Here is an 18,579-nt window from a genome sequence, read left to right as displayed (position 1 = left end):
CTCGTTGCAGACACTGAAAAATCGACGTGAGCAGCTCTTAGTTTAGAGAGAGAAAGGGAGGGAGGGAGAGAGAGAGAAACAAACATCGTAATTTATCAGTGTCCACCATGTCCATAAAACCTTACCTTGGGAGTGAGCACGAGATACCAATACCATTTTGGGTGCAAGATTTGATCATTGCCACAACCTGACCAACCAAAAACCACAGAAAATTCACATAAATTTTCAAACATTGTATTAGTTTTTTGGGTTTTTGATCAAAGTAAGATTGTCACTTTGATTTCTCACAATGAAAATAGATAAAAGAGATCCCTGAATATGTTCATTTTGGCTCCGTCGTTAACGGTTAAACTCAAATTATATATAATTGAGACGTATCAATCTTTCATCCAATTATATTATAGCATGTGAAACGATTATATTACGTGACGGTATTTTCAGTATCTGCAAAATTTTAAAGATGAGAGACCGAGACCAGTAAGCCGCCACACCACGAGGGTCGACGACCACGGCGACCGACCAGACAAGCGTCATTTGCGGCCTTCACATCTTTGCCAGTCAACCTCCACAATTTACCCATAATTAAATCCCATCCTTTGATCCACAAACTGACAACCGGATCTCCCGGTCACCTTCCCATCTCCTCCCCTTGAGTCCCAAAATTTACCGCGTTTCAATTTACATTTACCCATCTTCTTCCTTCCCTCACAAAAAAACAGACGAAAAAGAATATTCAACCCAATTTCTCAGAAGCAAGAAAACAAAACAAAAATCAAGAAAACGATTATTCCATCTCATAGTACCAACTTGGTAGGGCCCTATTCCCATTTTTTCCTACATTTTTCATTATTTTTGTTCTTATTCGCTGTCGGATCACATCAGTTATTTATTAACACATTGTCATTTCATTTTCGATTAGAGTTTCTTTCTTTGTATTTTGTTTCATTTGTAGTGGCCCTAATTATGAACGGATATAATACAGACATCCGTTCTTTCATACGTTTGTATGTCATAGACATGTGTTGACAAATAGTTTTAATAAGGGAACTTTAATAAAAAATTTTAAGTATTGTTTACTTTAACGAAAAATCATATTTTTACATTAAAAAGTTAACCATGTCATTTTTATTTGTTTTCCTTTTAATAAACGTTGCACTACAATGTCGATGTGCTTCCGTTCATGTTATTTGCACTTGGTCAATTTTGTTTTAATTTTAATTTTAATTTTTAAAGTAATTGTTTTAATTACTTTTTTATGGGGTTGGTAGGTGATAACGAATAAAACGAGGATTGTTGGTGGCTGGTATAAAGGAGGGAGATCATAACACATGTAGATGGACTCACCAAAGAAACCGGCGAAAGGCGGTAGCAACTCACTCATGGAGAATCTGCTCGGTCTTCTCCGAATCCACGTCAAGCGCGGTGTTAATCTCGCCGTCCGCGACGTCCGTAGCAGCGATCCCTACGCCGTCATCAAGATGGGTAAACAGGTAATTCCCCCTTCCCCTTCCTCCTCCTCCTCTTCCTCCTCCATTTCTTCAACTTTGAGTTTACTGTTTTGCTCTGTTTTTTAATCTTATTTTTTATGAATTTCTCTGATAAATTCTTATCAATTTTGTTAATTTCTTTCGCGGGGTGTTTCAGTTTTGCATCATCAAAATACCCTTCTTAAAAAGTCCTTTTTTTCGTTTGTAATTGTTGCAATTGGCTTGTAATCCAGGTTTTTCATTTGTGTGATGAAATTCATCAATTTTGATTGAGAATTTCATAGCTTTGTAATAATCTCAATCTGGTCTGATTTGTGCTTTTGCTGCAGCTTCACAAATGCTTTGCTTTTGTTGAATTAGAATTATGTTCCTTTATCTATTTATGTGTAAGGATTAAACCTTTTTTTTGATGCAGAAACTGAAGACTCGTGTAATTAAAAAGGATGTTAACCCAGAGTGGAATGAAGATCTTACTCTGTCTGTTACAGACCCCAGTATACCTATCAAGCTGGTAAGCTCTAGAAGCACTTTTTGCTTTTTCCGTCTGTTGTGATAAGCATTTTAAATTTATGACAGATAGAAGATTGATGCCAACGGCTATCATCTTTAGGAGAGAGACTTCCATACACGTGTTAGATGTCACCGCGACGGTATCCTGAGTCTATCAGGCACTGCCATGTATTTTAACTTTCTCACGTGACAATCCATGATTAGCTTCAGATACCACTTCTACTTCATAGGTTAATGTTTGATTCTCCTATTTTCCATTCATTCCTGCCTAGATGAATTTTCACTTTATTTTTCGACTTTTAGTGGATTTTAGTGCTTTCGAAAACCAAAAGATATGTGAGTTGGTTGATGGTGTTTGTTTGTGTGCGGGTGTAGACTGTGTTTGACCATGACACATTCAGCAAGGATGACAAAATGGGAGATGCAGAATTCGGCATATCGCCTTATTTAGAGGCATTGAAGATGAACTTGGAAGGCGTCCCAAGCGGCACTACGGTATCGAGAATACAACCAGATAGGGCAAACTGCCTGGCTGAAGAGAGCTGCATCCAATGGAAGGATGGGAAGGTGGTGCAAGACATGTGCCTCAGATTGAGAAATGTCGAATGTGGCGAGGTCGAAATCCAGTTGCAATGGATTGACCTTCCTGGTTCCAAGGGATTATGAGTGCCTCAATTTCTATGCTTAATTCGTGTTCCTGCATAATATATGGGCTGGTTGTTGTGGTTGTAAGATTCTAAACAGAAGGGTTTTTTCATAAGCTGGGATGGTTTGTTGATAGGCTAAATTTCCATGGTGCTCCGGAGTATAGAATACTCCGAAAAATCCCGTTATATGTATATAACAAACTCACATTGTATGTACTTAAATTAGGGTTGAACAATTTTTAACTTTCATCTCTATCTTGCTGGGTACGATAGCAAATTGCAAGCTCTTCATGTCTTAGAATCTTGCTTTGTATAATTTATGTACCCATTAATTTGCAGGAAAAATTATATGCAATGCATTATAAAAAGCGTGCCTTGTACATTTACATATGTACCAATGCCTTATCAGTTAATTCCTTCTTGATCATTCCTGCCCAGAAAATGTCATGGCAATAGCTAGCAATTGTTGTAAACCTTTATGTTTAGGCTAATAGTATGAATAGTCATCAACTCCCGAGAAAGGTAGAAGAGTACGTTTACATGACATACAACGATTACATATGTAAGATCATTACACTTCAACCGATCTACTATTTCAACTTTTTTTTATTTTTTTTTATATACGATTGATATTGGGGTGTCGGGGATTTGGTCTAAGCTATATAATTGATCAGTCATATTCAGCTTTTTTTTTATTATTAATTTTTTTTATATACAATTGATATTGGGGTGTCGGGGATTTGGTCTAAGCTATATAATTGATCAGTCATATTCAACTTTTTTTTATTTTTATACAATTGATATTGGGATGTTTGAGATTTGGTCTAAGCTATATAATTGATCAGTTATAATTATCAAACACGTTATTTATGTGAGTTGAATCATAACCCTTATAAAAAGAAAAGAACCTAAATTAAAATACTTAATAGCATGGTGACATGTTTATACAAAACTTCTATCCTGAACACACACTAGAGCCATATAGTCAAGTGAAATCCAATTAATCCACAAAGTAATTAGATGTATGCCATCATTATTTTGGTGAAGATAAAATCATAATGCTAGAGGAATCATTACCGTAGGGCATAGAGGGGGAGTCATAAACGTCTATAACATAAAATTGATATTTGATAAATGAAATCTTTGCATGGACTTATATAGCTAGAGTTAGGCTACTCCTCTCTTCTAGTTGTTCGTTCATTGATTGTGAGTAAAATTTCAGCTTTCTTCAATAATAAAAGATGTTAAGCAAAAAAGAATAGGTCTACCGTAAGCCCAAACTTGATCTTGAAGTCCAACCCAATGCTTTGATGGGCTGGCTTCAAAAACTTATCTTTCCCTTCAGGCCCCTGCCTGAAGTACATCCCCTTTGCCTAGCTATATACAAGTTAGTGTATATATATAGCAGACTCCGTAAGTACCAACAGGATCCGCTTCGGATTCTTTTGATGACGATCTTGGGGATTCGGGAATCGTGTCCGTTTATCATATATTATGCGTTCAGTTTTTATCACTGTTTATGTTTATTTTTAAGTAAAAATATTTAAAATGATTTATGATTACACGATGATGTATGATAACAAACACAATTCACATATTTTCAGGATCCTTATAAAGAGGATCGGGCAAGTATCTAAACTACTGTAAGTAACTGTGTTTGCAATTGCAGGGTGAACAGAAAAGTAGATCCACACTTGGATCCTCAACAGACGACGCCCCAGCCTCCCAGGAAAATAAGTACGTCATATATTCGTCCTCCGTACTTGATGAAGCAATCAGAGGGATTCAGAATAAGCCAATACCTAGCGCTGGCTAGCTGTCTCCATCTTCATTTAGATACGCTTATTGTCCTCACCTATACAAATATTTTAGGGGTTTTTGAATTTTAATTTTTGAAGAAGATTAAAATTTAATTAAAATTTGGTGTTAGAATGAATATTGATTTTAGTCATTTAATGTGTACTTAATTCAAATTTATATTATAATTTTGTTTTAATATTCAATAGATATCTTATTTAACGTCATTACATTAAAATTAAAATTATTTATTATTATACACATTTTAATTCATTATATTTATTTTACTTCCTCTAATTAGTGTACCTAAATATTCGTATCATAATATATTTTACTAAATTAGTGTACTGATATGTTCGTACCTAAATATATTGTAGTGAATTAGTGCCACATAAGAAAATATGCAAAAACAAAAGTGTACCGAAAAATTCCATACCTAAATATATGATACTAAACTTGTGTACCGAAATGTCTGTACTTAAATATATTATAATAAACTAGTGTATACCGAAATGTCTGTACCTAAATATATTATACTAACCTAGTGTATTGAAATGTTCGTACCTATATATTGTAATGAATGAGTGGAGCATAAGAAAATATGCAAAAACATATGTCCCGAAAAATCTTTGCAAAAATATTTTCTTATATAAGATACTTACCATAATGATAATTCGAATTTATAATATTTTCATAAAATTTAATTTATGAACACCATAAAATTATAAAGAAAAAAGAGAGACATTTAAAATGCTGGCATCAAATAGAGTCTAGGGACTAAAATCAAATTTTAATCTTGTATAAGACATTTTTCTAAACTTCATATTATTTAAGGATTAAAATCTAATTTTCTAAATATTTTATACTGTCATTGAAGTTTTAAGCGTGGAGAAATGGAGCTCATCGCATGCATGCAGGTACGTACGTAGCAAGCAATGGCTACACACAGCAAATTCAATGAACAAAATAGTTGCAGACGTATCTTTTCATATCCTTGGTGGAAAAAGGAAATGAAATGCTTTAATAATAACTAACCATGATACCATATAAAGCATTATCAGAAAGGCCGTCGAACCAAACAACATAAACACAAAGCCAAACCCTAACCCTAATACGCGCCATGAGGAACCCCGCAGGAGACCACCGCCATAGCAAGAGCAGCAACGAGACAGGATTAATTAATAGCAATCCACTCCAAAAGCTCGAAGGACCAAATTAACTACTTCATCCAGATCGACTAGCACTGACAAACAGTAAAAATCCTTCGAGCTTTTACAAATTAGAACACATTGGTTGGACACTAGCAATTGTTGTAAACCATGTACCCTAGCCTAGAAAAGATCACTTAATAGACAAACAATTAAAGCGCAAAACACTGCGTTAGTTGATTTGATTTATCCACTAGTCCAAAAGATAGAGATATATGCCTGCTTTCCCTAATTATGAGGCCTTATTTATATATATACCAAACATATATATTATTCTATCACTGACAAAACTAATTTATATACCCTTTTCCTTTTGTAATTAATTGAAGGAACAAATGCCCATTTTTTCAGAGACTTTTTTGAAACACATGCCTGTGTTTAAGGCTTTTTCATCCATTAAAATTTTTAAAAAATTATGTAATGATGATCGACGTATGCATTTTCCTAACTTAATCTTCCTTTTCTCCCTCTAAGTACCCTAAAAGCTTAAGCCAAAGTCAAATTTTGCCGTCCACCAGTTTAATGTGAATCCACATAACATGTATGTCCCAATTTCCAACAAATTAAAGCCGCTTAATTAGAAATGTATCCACCATCTTTTTTCTCTTTGGTAAAATGGAAGTGTCCACCATCGATAAGGATCCATACCATCATTTCTTTAAATATTTTCTTCTTTGGCTTTGCAGCCTTGCACGAAAGGAGCTTTATTATGTGACTTTATCTCTTAAATATTGCCTTTCACTCACAAAAATGGTTTTCTTAAACTTTCACGAGGACTCCATTTAACCATTGCACGTAATCACATTTGTTTATGCACTTAATTAAGGCTTTAAGCTTGTGCTTCTGTCTGCCATCTTTCCCAAGTTTCCAACTAATAACATGCGGCATCCTAATTAGACCACTCCTTCTGCTTACTAATCACTATGTTATCTGCATTAACATTTATTCATTATTCAAGTTTTGATGATTGTTGCCTCGTTATTTCATTCACCATTTGGATGGCAAATGCTTAACCAATCTCCTTAATTATTCCTTGATTTACTCTTGTTAAAAAAAAAAAGAAAAAAAAAAAAGTGATATTCACACACCCCTTTTACCTTTCACACACCCTTGTTAATTTTTGTCCATTACTTGATGATCGAAAATTAAGAGGGGTGTGTGAGATATAAACCGGGTGTGTGAATGCCGCTACCAAAAAAATGTTTTGATGAAGGAATATTCTAGTTTTATCCATGAGAAAGCAGATTCAAAGTTTAAAATAATAACAAAGAAGCACATTATCATGACCAACTAACCTAATTCATATGTAACATGTGAAAAAAGATTAAGTTAACCGTGCATGACTAATCATTTCTTTGATGAAAGAAGAAAAAAAGGTGCATGACTGAAAAGGAGAGAAACCTGCATGATCTTTCGCAAACTCTCTTGTCCCTCTACGCCGAGTGTATTTCTTGGTTTGATCACAAAAAGATTTGGAACCAAGATGAGATTTGCATAGGAAGCCAAAAACATTACTCGATCTCTTCTTAATTGTCCAGAAATACACAATTTTGGTCAATTCTTTCATTTTTTTGTATGAGCGCAGAAATAATTTATTGAACAAAACTTTAACATTACATGGAAACTGTCTATAAAACGAAAAACACACTAAGTTCAATATAACAAAAAAAACAATAAGTCGGAGGAGAAAAACTAACTCTTTCGTCTCCCCTTTATTTTTGAAAAATGTTAAGGACATTCTCTCAAAAGTGAGACTCTTCATGAATTCTCTGCCACCTCATATTTTTAACACAATATTTTATAATGTTGTCATGGAAATTAATGTTAAACTATAAGATGAGATAGAATCCATACAGATTCTTACTTTAAGAGAGTCTCCTTAATTAGTATTTCTCTTTATTTTTTTACAAAAGCAAACCCTAAACCACCAATAGGGACTTCAAACTTGACTATCATCTACAAATTTTTTTTGAATTGTAGGCTTGTCGAAAGCTAGTTTCGATGTTTACGCCTAATCTTTATCCTTGATCCATTCAACGCAAGAGATAAATTGGTGGAGAGATGGTGACACCAATTGTTAATGTATTGAATAGAGCACGCAATTTTGGGAGTGAAGAACGATGAATTAGTTTAAGAAATCCCAAGTGATTCAAGTTCAAGAAAAAATGGGTGGTTGTTGCTTCTTGTGAGAGATGAGACGAAAGTAGACGCATGGAGAAAGAGTTAAAACTGATGATAATATAATAGCAAGTGGAAAGTCCCAAGAGCTTCATGCTCTTAGAAAACAAAAACCACCATTGCAGTGCGTGCAGTGAAGGCCTGGTGTTTGGAGTTTTGGATTTCAAAGAGAGTTGTGAGATTAACACGTCGATCTCTGTCCCCCATTTGCTTTCATTCCTTTGTGCACCCCGAGCCCCCATGGTCCTCATCATTAACTTCAAAGCATGCTTCTGCATTTTCATCACTTCAAGGGTTAATTATAATTTTTTATTTAATTAATTTGATTTCATCTCCCAATTGTTCATTTCAAATTTCAAAGCCAATCATATGTTAGAATGTCAGTATTTCACGTAAATGAATCTGTTTTCTTTAAAGGTATTCACAGAATGAATTATTTTAAATAATATTATCCCATGGATTAATATGTCCTCTGCATCGTCAAAACTTTACCATACTCCCTGTCCGGCATGGATCTTTTCTTCTAGAGAAATATTGGTAAGACTCACTCGAAGAGGTATTTATCATATGGATAATGTTAGGAAAATCAAATTTTAAACCAAATGATGTGCTATTAATAAGAAATAAGCACGTAAATCGATACTTAATTAATAATTCAATCATCAACAACCACATCATTTAGTTTAAAAATTTTGGTTTCCCTAGTATTACCCTTATCAAATAATCTTTATCATCTTATTATTTAATGTTATTTTTCATGAAAACATTATAAAATAATATGTAAAAAATATGAGATAACTAAGAGTTCACGAAAGTCTCACTTTGAAAGCGTTTCCTCAACATTTTTCTCTCTTCTTTTTCTAAGAAAAGAATAAGGCAGCGTTTGGTTAGCATCATAAAAAAAAGAGAGTACTTTTCTACCTTTATCTTGGCGTAAAAAGCAGAATGGTAAAACTCAATGCCAGTACATTCCAAAAGCCTCAAGGCACGTCTTTTGATAACCTCAACAATATTTCTCCAACTAATCTTCACAGCTCGCGAATTGATCCAGTATATACGGAAATGGTAATCCTAACAGCATTTTCAAATGAGATATTAAAATGTACACATTAATTATAACAATAAAAAAAATTACATTAATATTCTTCAACCGAAGTGTCAATGGCGTAGCCATGTTAAGGGCTACCCTAGGCTATAGCCCAGGTAGCTTTCCGTAAAAAAATTAATATTTTACATGTAATTTTTATTGATTTTCGAATGTAGCCCATTATATGTTTAGTCACTAATCTTAATTCTCTTAGTTTAACCATATAAAATTATGTAATACAGTTTATAAACCATATCTTTTTGTTACATTTTTTTTCTCATTGCTTCTTTTACATGCACAAGTTTGGACTTGTTTGAATTTTAACACATATTTATTTAATAACGAAAATTCTCAGCTCACCTTATGAAATTTTCTTAAGGTAGAGCATATTCTGAAAAATACAGTATTAAGTTTTTTTGTTTATAAAGATTTAAATCTTTAAGTTAGCCCACTCGGTGAAAATTTCCTAGCTCTGCCATTGCGAAGTGTTAAATCTTATGTGGTGATGACATGGATTGGCAGTAAAAGAGGTTGCTATCAAATTTGATACCAGCTTCAAATGTTTTATTATTATTAATTATTAAATGTATTTTATTAAATTTTAATTAGTTTAATCATTTATTACAATTAATGTTGAGTTGACTGATGCAATTATCCTACTTTTTTCTTCTTTTCAATCAAGGAAGGTGAACAGAGTACTAATTAAACTTTAAATGTCCTTTATTAAATTTTAATTAGTTTAATAATTTATTTTATAAAATAATAAAATAATAATTTAATTTGGCATATCGGTTGGAGAACAAAACTTTAAAACATGTCAAAGTGCCACATAACTTGTCAAAATTTAAATTTTATTTTCAAAATTTGACATCTCCTTTGGAAATGATCTAAGGTGATCAAATTTAGAGACTAAATTTGTAGATTACATGTCAATCATCAACTTTTATGTTTTTTAGTTTCCAAAACTGTCTATAAATTTAGGTCTCCCGCAGTACTCATATAGAAATGTACACATGCATAAAAGGTTCATAACTATGAAACAACAATTATTCCTATACTAAATTCTCTCATTCTTTACATCCTTTGTGTTAAAAATAATGGATTTGAATAATGAAATATAATGTGTCCTCTCCTTTCTAGTAATGTGTCCTCGTACCATTTCTTTCAAGAAAGATAAACATTATAATTGAAACGGTTGATTTCTTTTACCATAATTTAAAAATCATTTCTTACAAATTAATTTGAATTGAAGACCATTAAACCATTCATATTTGTCAAACAAATTAATTGACGACTATGGTAATAAGTAGCATTCTTGTGTTGAACTGTCAATTTCTTTAATTCATATGAATGAGTAAACGGTCTTCAAATGAGTGAATTTTTTTTCAGAGATGATCTTTAGATGATGATAGATAGAATAAACTGTTCTGATTACGACATTAATACAATGAAATGATGTCGCGTTAGGAGGAAGGAAACCTTTCCTCCTTACTGGAAAGAGGGAAGTATTGTTTGATCTTCCTAGTCGTTTACCAAAAGCAGAATAATAGTATTTAAACAAAAAAAACTGACACGTATACTACCACACTCTCTAAATATAGGTAAATATCACATACAAATTATAGCCAACCACTATTAAGTGTGACAATATCATACGTCCAAAATAGAATTATTGGGAAGAAATATCTTCGTAGTCTCAAGAGTGCATGGAGTGTATATAGAATGTTGTTCCATGGACACAAATATACAACTCCAAATCGAAACAGCACGGCGTTTGGCATAGCTAGGATTGTTATCTTCCTCTAAGTTGTGATTGGCATCTAATCCCACCTAACATATTGACATGCAAGCGTTTAAGTGCCAAGTACGTATGGCTTAGGGAGAAATTTTTAGAGTTTAAGTTTTGACACACAGTCTAGTATACTAAGTGTTATAATACAAATGGTTAAATTTATTTATTTATTTTTATTTCTAATCAATTGCATTATAATATCAGTGTACCGAATTGTATTTCTGGTACACTAAAAAAATCTTTCCATCTTAGGAATGGACAATTTAGGATCCACGAAGGCTATTATCCTCACTTCTTCCCATGAAGATAATTTCATCAGTTTTGGACTGCAGTATATTATGACATGCAAACGTTATACTCGAATGCACTATTACTTACTGCAATTTGTAAATATTTTTAACGACAGAAAATAGATAAACAAATTAAGTAATGAAACGAACTATGGAGGTACGTATTCCATTTTGATCTCACACCCTATTTCAGATATTTAAATCACATGGTAATATTATCGATATTTGAATAAGTTTTATTGGACTAACTTTCAACATTAAATTTTATTTTACTAATTTGAATCATCTTGAGTCCATTGATAGCTAGTTTATGGAAGGAGTGTTTTGGAAAATCAGTTAAAAATGACTATGAAGTAAGTTTACTTAGCTAATTTTATGGAGATGCTTCGAGTAGTGTAGTTTGAGAGTGATTATTTTTTACTTAAAAAGGGGTTTAATTAGCTTGCTGGATACTCTTGACCTGAGCCCAAGATCGATTTATATTTTGATATCTGGCTTAAAAGGGAGTTTAGCTAGTTTGTTGGAGATACTCATGACTTGAACCAATCATTGATTGTTAGTTTGATACCTGGCTCAAAAGGGAGTTTAATTAGCTAGTTAGTTTGTTGGAGATACTCTTGACCCAATCGTCAAAGATCGATTTGAGTCCTGGCTCAAAAGGGAGTTTAGCTAGGGTGTTGAAAATACTCTTAAACCAAGTTAAAGATTGATTGATTCCTGGCTCAAAAAGAACTTAGCTAGTTGCTAGAGACGCTGTTAACATAAGCTATAGAATTGACTGGTTTCTTACCAAAAAAGTTTAGCTAACATATATGCTAGAAATGCTGTGAGATGAATAAATCGATCGCCTTTTTACTCGAAAATGACTTAGTTTGCTGGAGATGTTCTTGATCGTTCATTGATAAGAGAGGGAAAGGAAAGATGGAGAGGGTCTTTTGAAAGCTTAAAAAGGTACCCAAACAAAGAAACAACTAGTTAAGAGACACAGCCACCTCTAGCCAAAATGCTTTTTCTCCACTTTATGCAACCGGTAGACCCATACAAGATAGAGCCACACACCAACTTACAAAAAAAAACTCTACATACATGTAATCAAATACCATCCCTCCTTCGACCAAAAAAATAATAAGAAAATACCCTCCCTCCTTAACCCAAAAACCCTAACCCTAAACCCAAATTACACAACTATTTTTCCAAAAAAAGAAGGAAAAAAACAAACTGAAATTATAAAAAAGCAAAATACTTTCTGAGACCTGAAAAGCCGAGTGTGTTGGGGACTGTAAGTGCATGCTTGCTCTCGCAACTCTCAAAGCTCTATTCTTTCTGCTTATTACCCACCCACACACACTCCCCCATAAACCTAAAACACACATGCTCTCCTCCTCCCCTTTTCATCATCAGCCCACCACCACATCCACCGCCTACCTCCTCCTTCCCCCACCACTTTCCTCCACAAATCCTCACCTCCCCAGAAACAGAGCAACAAGAAATAACTTTCCTGATTCGGGTTTTCACCGGTTAACAAGATGATCACATTATCCGACTTCTACCACGTCATGACGGCGGTGGTGCCGCTCTACGTGGCTATGATCTTGGCCTACGGCTCCGTAAAATGGTGGAAGATCTTCACCCCCGACCAGTGTTCCGGCATCAACCGCTTCGTTGCTCTCTTCGCCGTCCCCCTCCTCTCCTTCCACTTCATCTCCAGCAACGACCCTTACAACATGAACACCCGCTTCATCGCCGCCGACACCCTCCAGAAGCTCATTGTCCTCGCCGTCCTCGGCGTCTGGACCAAAGTCAGCAAAAGGGGCTGCCTGGAATGGACGATCACTCTCTTCTCCGTCTCCACTCTGCCCAACACTCTGGTCATGGGAATCCCATTGCTCAAAGGAATGTACGGCGATTTTTCCGGGAGTTTGATGGTGCAGATCGTCGTCCTCCAGTGCATTATCTGGTACACTTTGATGCTTTTCATGTTCGAATACCGAGGAGCAAGACTCCTCATCTCCGAGCAGTTTCCCGACACGGCGGGATCCATTGTCTCCATCCACGTCGACTCCGACATCATGTCGCTCGACGGAAGACAGCCCCTCGAAACCGAAGCGGAGATCAAGGAGGACGGCAAGCTCCACGTTACTGTTAGAAAATCAAACGCTTCGCGGTCGGATATTTTCTCGCGGCGGTCTCAGGGGCTGTCGTCTACCACCCCGCGGCCGTCGAATCTTACCAATGCGGAGATTTACTCTCTGCAGTCGTCGAGAAATCCGACGCCGAGAGGATCGAGCTTTAACCACACGGATTTTTACTCTATGATGGCCGCCGGAAGGAACTCCAATTTCGGAGCTAACGACGTTTACGGGATGTCGGCGTCCAGAGGGCCGACTCCACGGCCGTCAAATTTCGAGGAGGACTGTGGCGGCGGCGCTGTCAGCTCTGCTACTGGAAACAAGCCGAGATTTTACCACGGCGGGCAAGGTAATGCGGCGGCGCATTACCCGGCTCCGAACCCAGGAATGTTTTCTCCGACGGCGTCTAAAACCGTCATCACTAATGCTAATGCTAATACCAATGCCATGAATGCAAAGAGGGCTAATGGGCAAGCTCAGAAAACAGAGGACAACAATGGCGGGAAGGATCTCCATATGTTTGTTTGGAGCTCAAGTGCTTCTCCTGTTTCAGATGTGTTCGGAAGCAATGAATACGGCGGAGCTGCCCATGATCACAAAGAAGTTAAATTGGCCGTGTCTCCTGGAAAAGGTACAGACTTCAAATTTTTAAAAAATTTTCCTGTTATTTTTTTTATTGATTTGGTGACATGGGTTTTGCTTAATTCGATCGATTAATGGTGGGTATATTTTGGATATTTATTTAGTGGAGGGGAGGAGAGAGAATCAGGAGGAGTACTTGGAGAGAGAGGATTTCAGCTTTGGAAACAGAGATCAGATGAACATGAACAATGATGCTGAGAAAGGAGGGGATGGGATTGGAAAAGCCAAAGTGATGCCTCCAACAAGTGTGATGACAAGGCTTATTCTCATCATGGTTTGGAGAAAACTCATCAGAAACCCAAACACTTACTCCAGCTTGATTGGCCTCACTTGGTCTCTAGTCTCATTCAGGTAAATCCAATCCAGTCCAATCCACTATTTGGTTGAAGTGGGATTCAATTATTTCTTTCTTAATTATATTTTTGGTGATTTTTATTATGCAGGTGGCACGTTCAAATGCCAGCAATTGTTGCAAAGTCCATTGCCATACTATCTGATGCAGGACTTGGCATGGCCATGTTTAGCCTTGGTCAGTAGTAGAATTCCCTTCGTTTTTTTCTTTTACAATGTTTTGGCTCCCTTGTTGCATTCATGTGAATCACAGCTTAACACGTGCATATGTGTTTATGATTTTACACTGTGATTTTTAAGAAGGTGGCGATATTTCGGTGTCCTTATTTTTACCTTTATTTATTAACAAGCACCTTTAATTATTAATTGTTTTAATAAAGCAAAGTAAGCAAGCAAACAGTAGGGTTATGATAATGTTTGGTTTTCTTTAAGAAATCTTTTTCCTTTTTGACTGCCCTTTTTTGCTGGGTTTGTCTCCGGTTTTTGATTTGATGTAATGGGTTGGTGGTGGTGGTGGTGATGATGAAAGGTCTATCACTCTTTTCTGCCTTTCAAGCATGACCAACTGTGAGTGACAGTGCGGTGGTGGTGGTGGTGGTGGAGGTGGTGATCATGGTGTCTCTGATGCTGCTGCTGCTGTTTTGTTAATCTGCGTTTTGATGTGATTTATGTTTTGCAGGTTTGTTTATGGCTTTGCAGCCAAGGATCATAGCATGTGGAAACTCCATTGCAGCTTTTACCATGGCTGTGAGATTCCTTACAGGCCCAGCTGTCATGGCAGCTGCTTCCATTGCTGTTGGCTTAAGAGGCACTCTCTTACATGTTGCCATTGTACAGGTCACCGATCTCTCTCTCTCTCTCTCTCTCTCTCTCTCTCTCTCTCTCTCTCCATATTTTTGCTCTTCTGCCTCTTCTGACACAACGAAAGCAATCCCACATAGCTTAACCTATGCTCCATAAGCTTTACTTTTTAAACTATTTTGTTGGCTTAAAGATAAACTTTTTTATGTTTTTTAATAAAATCGTCATGGCATCTCACTGCTTTTCAGAAACATGGGTTGAGAAATTCCACTGCCAAAAGACTCTGAGCTAAAAAAACATAATCAAATTCCAACCCGGTATATATTATTAAAAAAAATGGATATAATTAGACAATGACTTATTTGTACCTGTACAATTATGGACACTGCACAACAAACATCTGTGCCATGGTTAACATGCATGTTTTTGCCCTTGTTTTTTTGTATTGCCAAACAATATATAACAGGCAGCCCTACCCCAAGGAATTGTCCCCTTTGTCTTTGCCAAGGAATACAATGTACACCCTGATATTCTCAGCACAGGGTAAGTAAATATTATTTTTAACAATTTTGTAGTAGTTTTATTTACTATTTTCTTTGCTAATGAGACACTAATTAACTAATGATTCAAATAATTAATTTCAGGGTTATATTTGGAATGTTGATTGCATTGCCCATCACGCTTGTTTACTACATTTTGTTGGGGTTATGAAGAAGCTTTTGAGTAGTGGAGACCAACAAACAACATTAATGGCTTTTGGCTTTTGCGTTTCATGCAAGCAGAAAGCAAGAAGCTCATAAGTGCTTCAGAAAATGGGACTCAAAGATAATGAGAAAGAAGATTGAGAGAAGATAGAACAACATTGCATGGAAGAAATGAATGAATGAAATCGTTTTATTTTGATTAATCGTCTTTTTTTCTTAGTAAAATTTGTAAAATCAGTTTGTAGTGAATTTAAATTATAAAAAGAACGTTTTCTGTAGTTTAAATTGTTAGTTATAATTTTCTTTCCATTATAGTTTTGAAGATTATAATTAAGCTAGAAAAAGGGAAGAAAAAAAGTAAAGGGAAAGTTGATGCGATGATAACCTCTTTTGTAACACCCATCACCGATGTCCTAAATTCAGTATTATTCCTGTTGAATTCTCTCAGTTTTATATCTTTACCAGATTGCAAAGATTTTCTCTGTCCTATTCACGTGTGAAAGAATAACGTTAGATAGATTAAAATTTTAAACTAAATGATATGTTACCAATAGAAATAAGCACGTTAATTAACACTTTAAGTAATAATTCAATCATCATCAATCACGTTATGTCCCCATATGAAAAGGTTTGGAATTTGAAGAAATCATATTTCAATTTTCCATCAGAAAATTCTTCAATGGTGCGTATAGTATTGAATAATACAAGTAATGACTAATTTCCCTTTTATATTTGATTGTAAGGTTTTTTTTTTCTTTGTAGATACATTCTTTTTCTTTAACCCACTGCACTTCGATTTAAATATTTTTGTTTTTCATAATTTAGATATTCAGTGCAGATTTTCCTAAACTTTTTTTTTTCTCTTTTTTATAATAAGATTTTTTTTTCTTTATATATATATATATATCCTATCCAATATACTAGCAAAGGATAAAATTGAAATACAAAGTTTGAGATGACTGATAGTCTAGCTAGCACCCACCCAAGAAAATTAGAAAATAAAATTGATGTTCCCTACTCTTTATTTTTAATTTGGTCGTCTTTTTCTTTTTTACCATATTCGTGTCCATCCAAGGGTCTTCCTCCCTAGGCATTTAGGACATTTTATCATAAGGAATGAATTCACAAAAAATGAATAACATTCTTTTTTATGTGTTTACAAATAATTAAAGATATGCAAAAAATTGTGTACAATTCTCATTCATGTTTACACTAACATCCAAATAATGAAAACAATAAGTGAAATTGCAGTATCTCGTACCTTCTCATACCTGAAAAATCAAGGTATATGATTACTAAGGTATGGTTGTCTATCTCATACTCATTCCGTCATATCCTCATTGATTCTCATGGTAAGTAAACATATATACACTTGGTTGTGACTGATGTATTCTTAGTGAGTGACACTTTCCGCTTTTAGTTTAGATTTATTGCAGTTGTTAATTTTGTCACTTTTCAGTTAATTTTATGTCGTTTATTACCAGCATCATACATGTGTTATAATCATTATTTAAAGATTATTTATGCAAAAAAATAGACGGTACGATGAGAGGTTAATATATAGGGGTGCATTATTTTTGTTGTTGGGTGAGGACTAATAAAGTAAGAAATAATACATATACATATATATAAAATTATTCTTTTTGTGATTAGAGCTAATCAACTAAATATGTAGGAGCTTATATATTTGTGTATATGCAATTATGCATGAAGATAGTGCAAGAAGGGGCCTCCACTCCAAGATGGGGGTTTGATTTTGATGGGTGCCTCTTTGGAATATTGGGAGACATAAGTCACAATCCAACGTTTCCTTCTCTCACTTCTTTCTTCTCCTCCTAGTCTTTTAGTTTACACATATTACCTTTTCTTGACACCTTTCCTTTTCACGAATATTTGATCATACTTCTCTTTAGAGTTTTTGAGTAAAAACCTCTTGCTTCTACAAGGAATCCATGCATATATATACTAATGAAAAAGTGATCATATAATACACTTAGTGTCTGTAAAAAAAAAACAATATTATTATAAATTTTATTAACCTATTAATTAACATATTTTTTACTACATCTATACATAATAGCTAAAAAAAAAAAAGGCTCCAAAATTATAGTCGTCGCCTCGTAGGAGGATCATGGCCTTTAGAAATTAATGGTAACAAAATCGTTTGGAATTGCTTTTAAAATGATTGAAAGCTTTTAGAGAAAATATTTTTGGGTTATAAAAGCACTTGAAGTGCTTTCTTGTAGGGAGACACTACAAGTGCTTTTTTTTTTTTTTTTTTTTCCTTCATAATTCACTTGCATTTTTACTAAAGATTAGTTCCAAGTTCGAACAATATTTTCCCCAAAAACATCTAAAATCATACATACAGACATACAATCATATTTCGCACGCTCTTGCAATAAAAATAAGATACTTTTTTTATCATGTCAATAATTCTTTTATTTGTAAATCGACAGGAAATCATGTCGATAAGGCGTTAATTTGAAACTTCCGGTCCTCATCCGTTCCAGTATTTCATTATTAGGCATGTTGAATGACTTTATACACAAGATTGTAGTAGTTTTAGTATTCCGTGTAATTATTATTGTACCAATCTATAAACATCATGTGCATGCTATCATCTAGCTTAGGTTCATTGTATGAACTAAAAAGCTGAGAAAAATAAGCACGCACAACATAAGGCATGGAGCCTAATTGGTCCAGGAGATCTACTTTTGTTGAAATATGTATCTTCCCCTCTTCTGATGTATATCCATACTTGGAATAGGAAATGCACCTGGATTTAATGACTTGCTTGGATTTCTACTAGGAATCCTTCCATTTCGTGGTCACATCATCATGCAGGGGTATCAATCATACTCGTCTAAAATTTGTGGTCACATTATCACATAGTGTTATTAATCATACTCGTCTAAAAATACAAATATGTTGCAGTAATATTTAGAATAGAAAT

The 18,579-nt window shown here is 34.7% G+C and overlaps 2 protein-coding genes across 2 annotated transcripts; both read left to right on the top strand.

Moving 5' to 3' along the window:
• Window positions 1-1,317: 1,317 nt before the first annotated feature.
• LOC137712865 (protein C2-DOMAIN ABA-RELATED 4-like) lies at window positions 1,318-2,897 on the top strand. The gene is made up of 3 exons (XM_068452042.1): window positions 1,318-1,490; window positions 1,903-1,998; window positions 2,373-2,897. Exons 1-3 carry the CDS (start codon window positions 1,335-1,337, stop codon window positions 2,661-2,663), a joined length of 543 nt encoding a protein of 180 aa, XP_068308143.1. The 5' UTR covers window positions 1,318-1,334; the 3' UTR covers window positions 2,664-2,897.
• A 9,264-nt stretch (window positions 2,898-12,161) lies between these two features.
• On the top strand, window positions 12,162-15,901 carry LOC137712612 (probable auxin efflux carrier component 1c). Its single transcript, XM_068451718.1, has 6 exons — window positions 12,162-13,756; window positions 13,872-14,118; window positions 14,211-14,296; window positions 14,798-14,955; window positions 15,386-15,462; window positions 15,564-15,901. The coding sequence occupies exons 1-6, from the start codon at window positions 12,523-12,525 to the stop codon at window positions 15,628-15,630; spliced, it is 1,869 nt and encodes a 622-aa protein (XP_068307819.1). The 5' UTR covers window positions 12,162-12,522; the 3' UTR covers window positions 15,631-15,901.
• The last annotated feature ends 2,678 nt before the right edge of the window (window positions 15,902-18,579 follow it).

Source organism: Pyrus communis, chromosome 13 (assembly GCF_963583255.1).
Source record: "Pyrus communis chromosome 13, drPyrComm1.1, whole genome shotgun sequence".
Lineage (NCBI taxonomy): Eukaryota > Viridiplantae > Streptophyta > Magnoliopsida > Rosales > Rosaceae > Pyrus > Pyrus communis.
Note: the sequence above shows the minus strand (reverse complement) of the source record. Positions and strands in the feature narration are given on the sequence as shown.

Excerpts from the sequence above, each read along its gene's own strand:
- LOC137712865 (XM_068452042.1), top strand. The coding sequence starts at position 1,335 with ATGGACTCACCAAAGAAACCGGCGAAAGGCGGTAGCAACTCACTCATG. Across the intron at positions 1,491-1,902 it reads TCATCAAGATGGGTAAACAG|AAACTGAAGACTCGTGTAAT; the intron begins GTAATTCCCCCT and ends TTTTTGATGCAG. Across the intron at positions 1,999-2,372 it reads CCAGTATACCTATCAAGCTG|ACTGTGTTTGACCATGACAC; the intron begins GTAAGCTCTAGA and ends GTGCGGGTGTAG.
- LOC137712612 (XM_068451718.1), top strand. The coding sequence starts at position 12,523 with ATGATCACATTATCCGACTTCTACCACGTCATGACGGCGGTGGTGCCG. Across the intron at positions 14,297-14,797 it reads CATGGCCATGTTTAGCCTTG|GTTTGTTTATGGCTTTGCAG; the intron begins GTCAGTAGTAGA and ends TATGTTTTGCAG. Across the intron at positions 15,463-15,563 it reads CCTGATATTCTCAGCACAGG|GGTTATATTTGGAATGTTGA; the intron begins GTAAGTAAATAT and ends AATTAATTTCAG.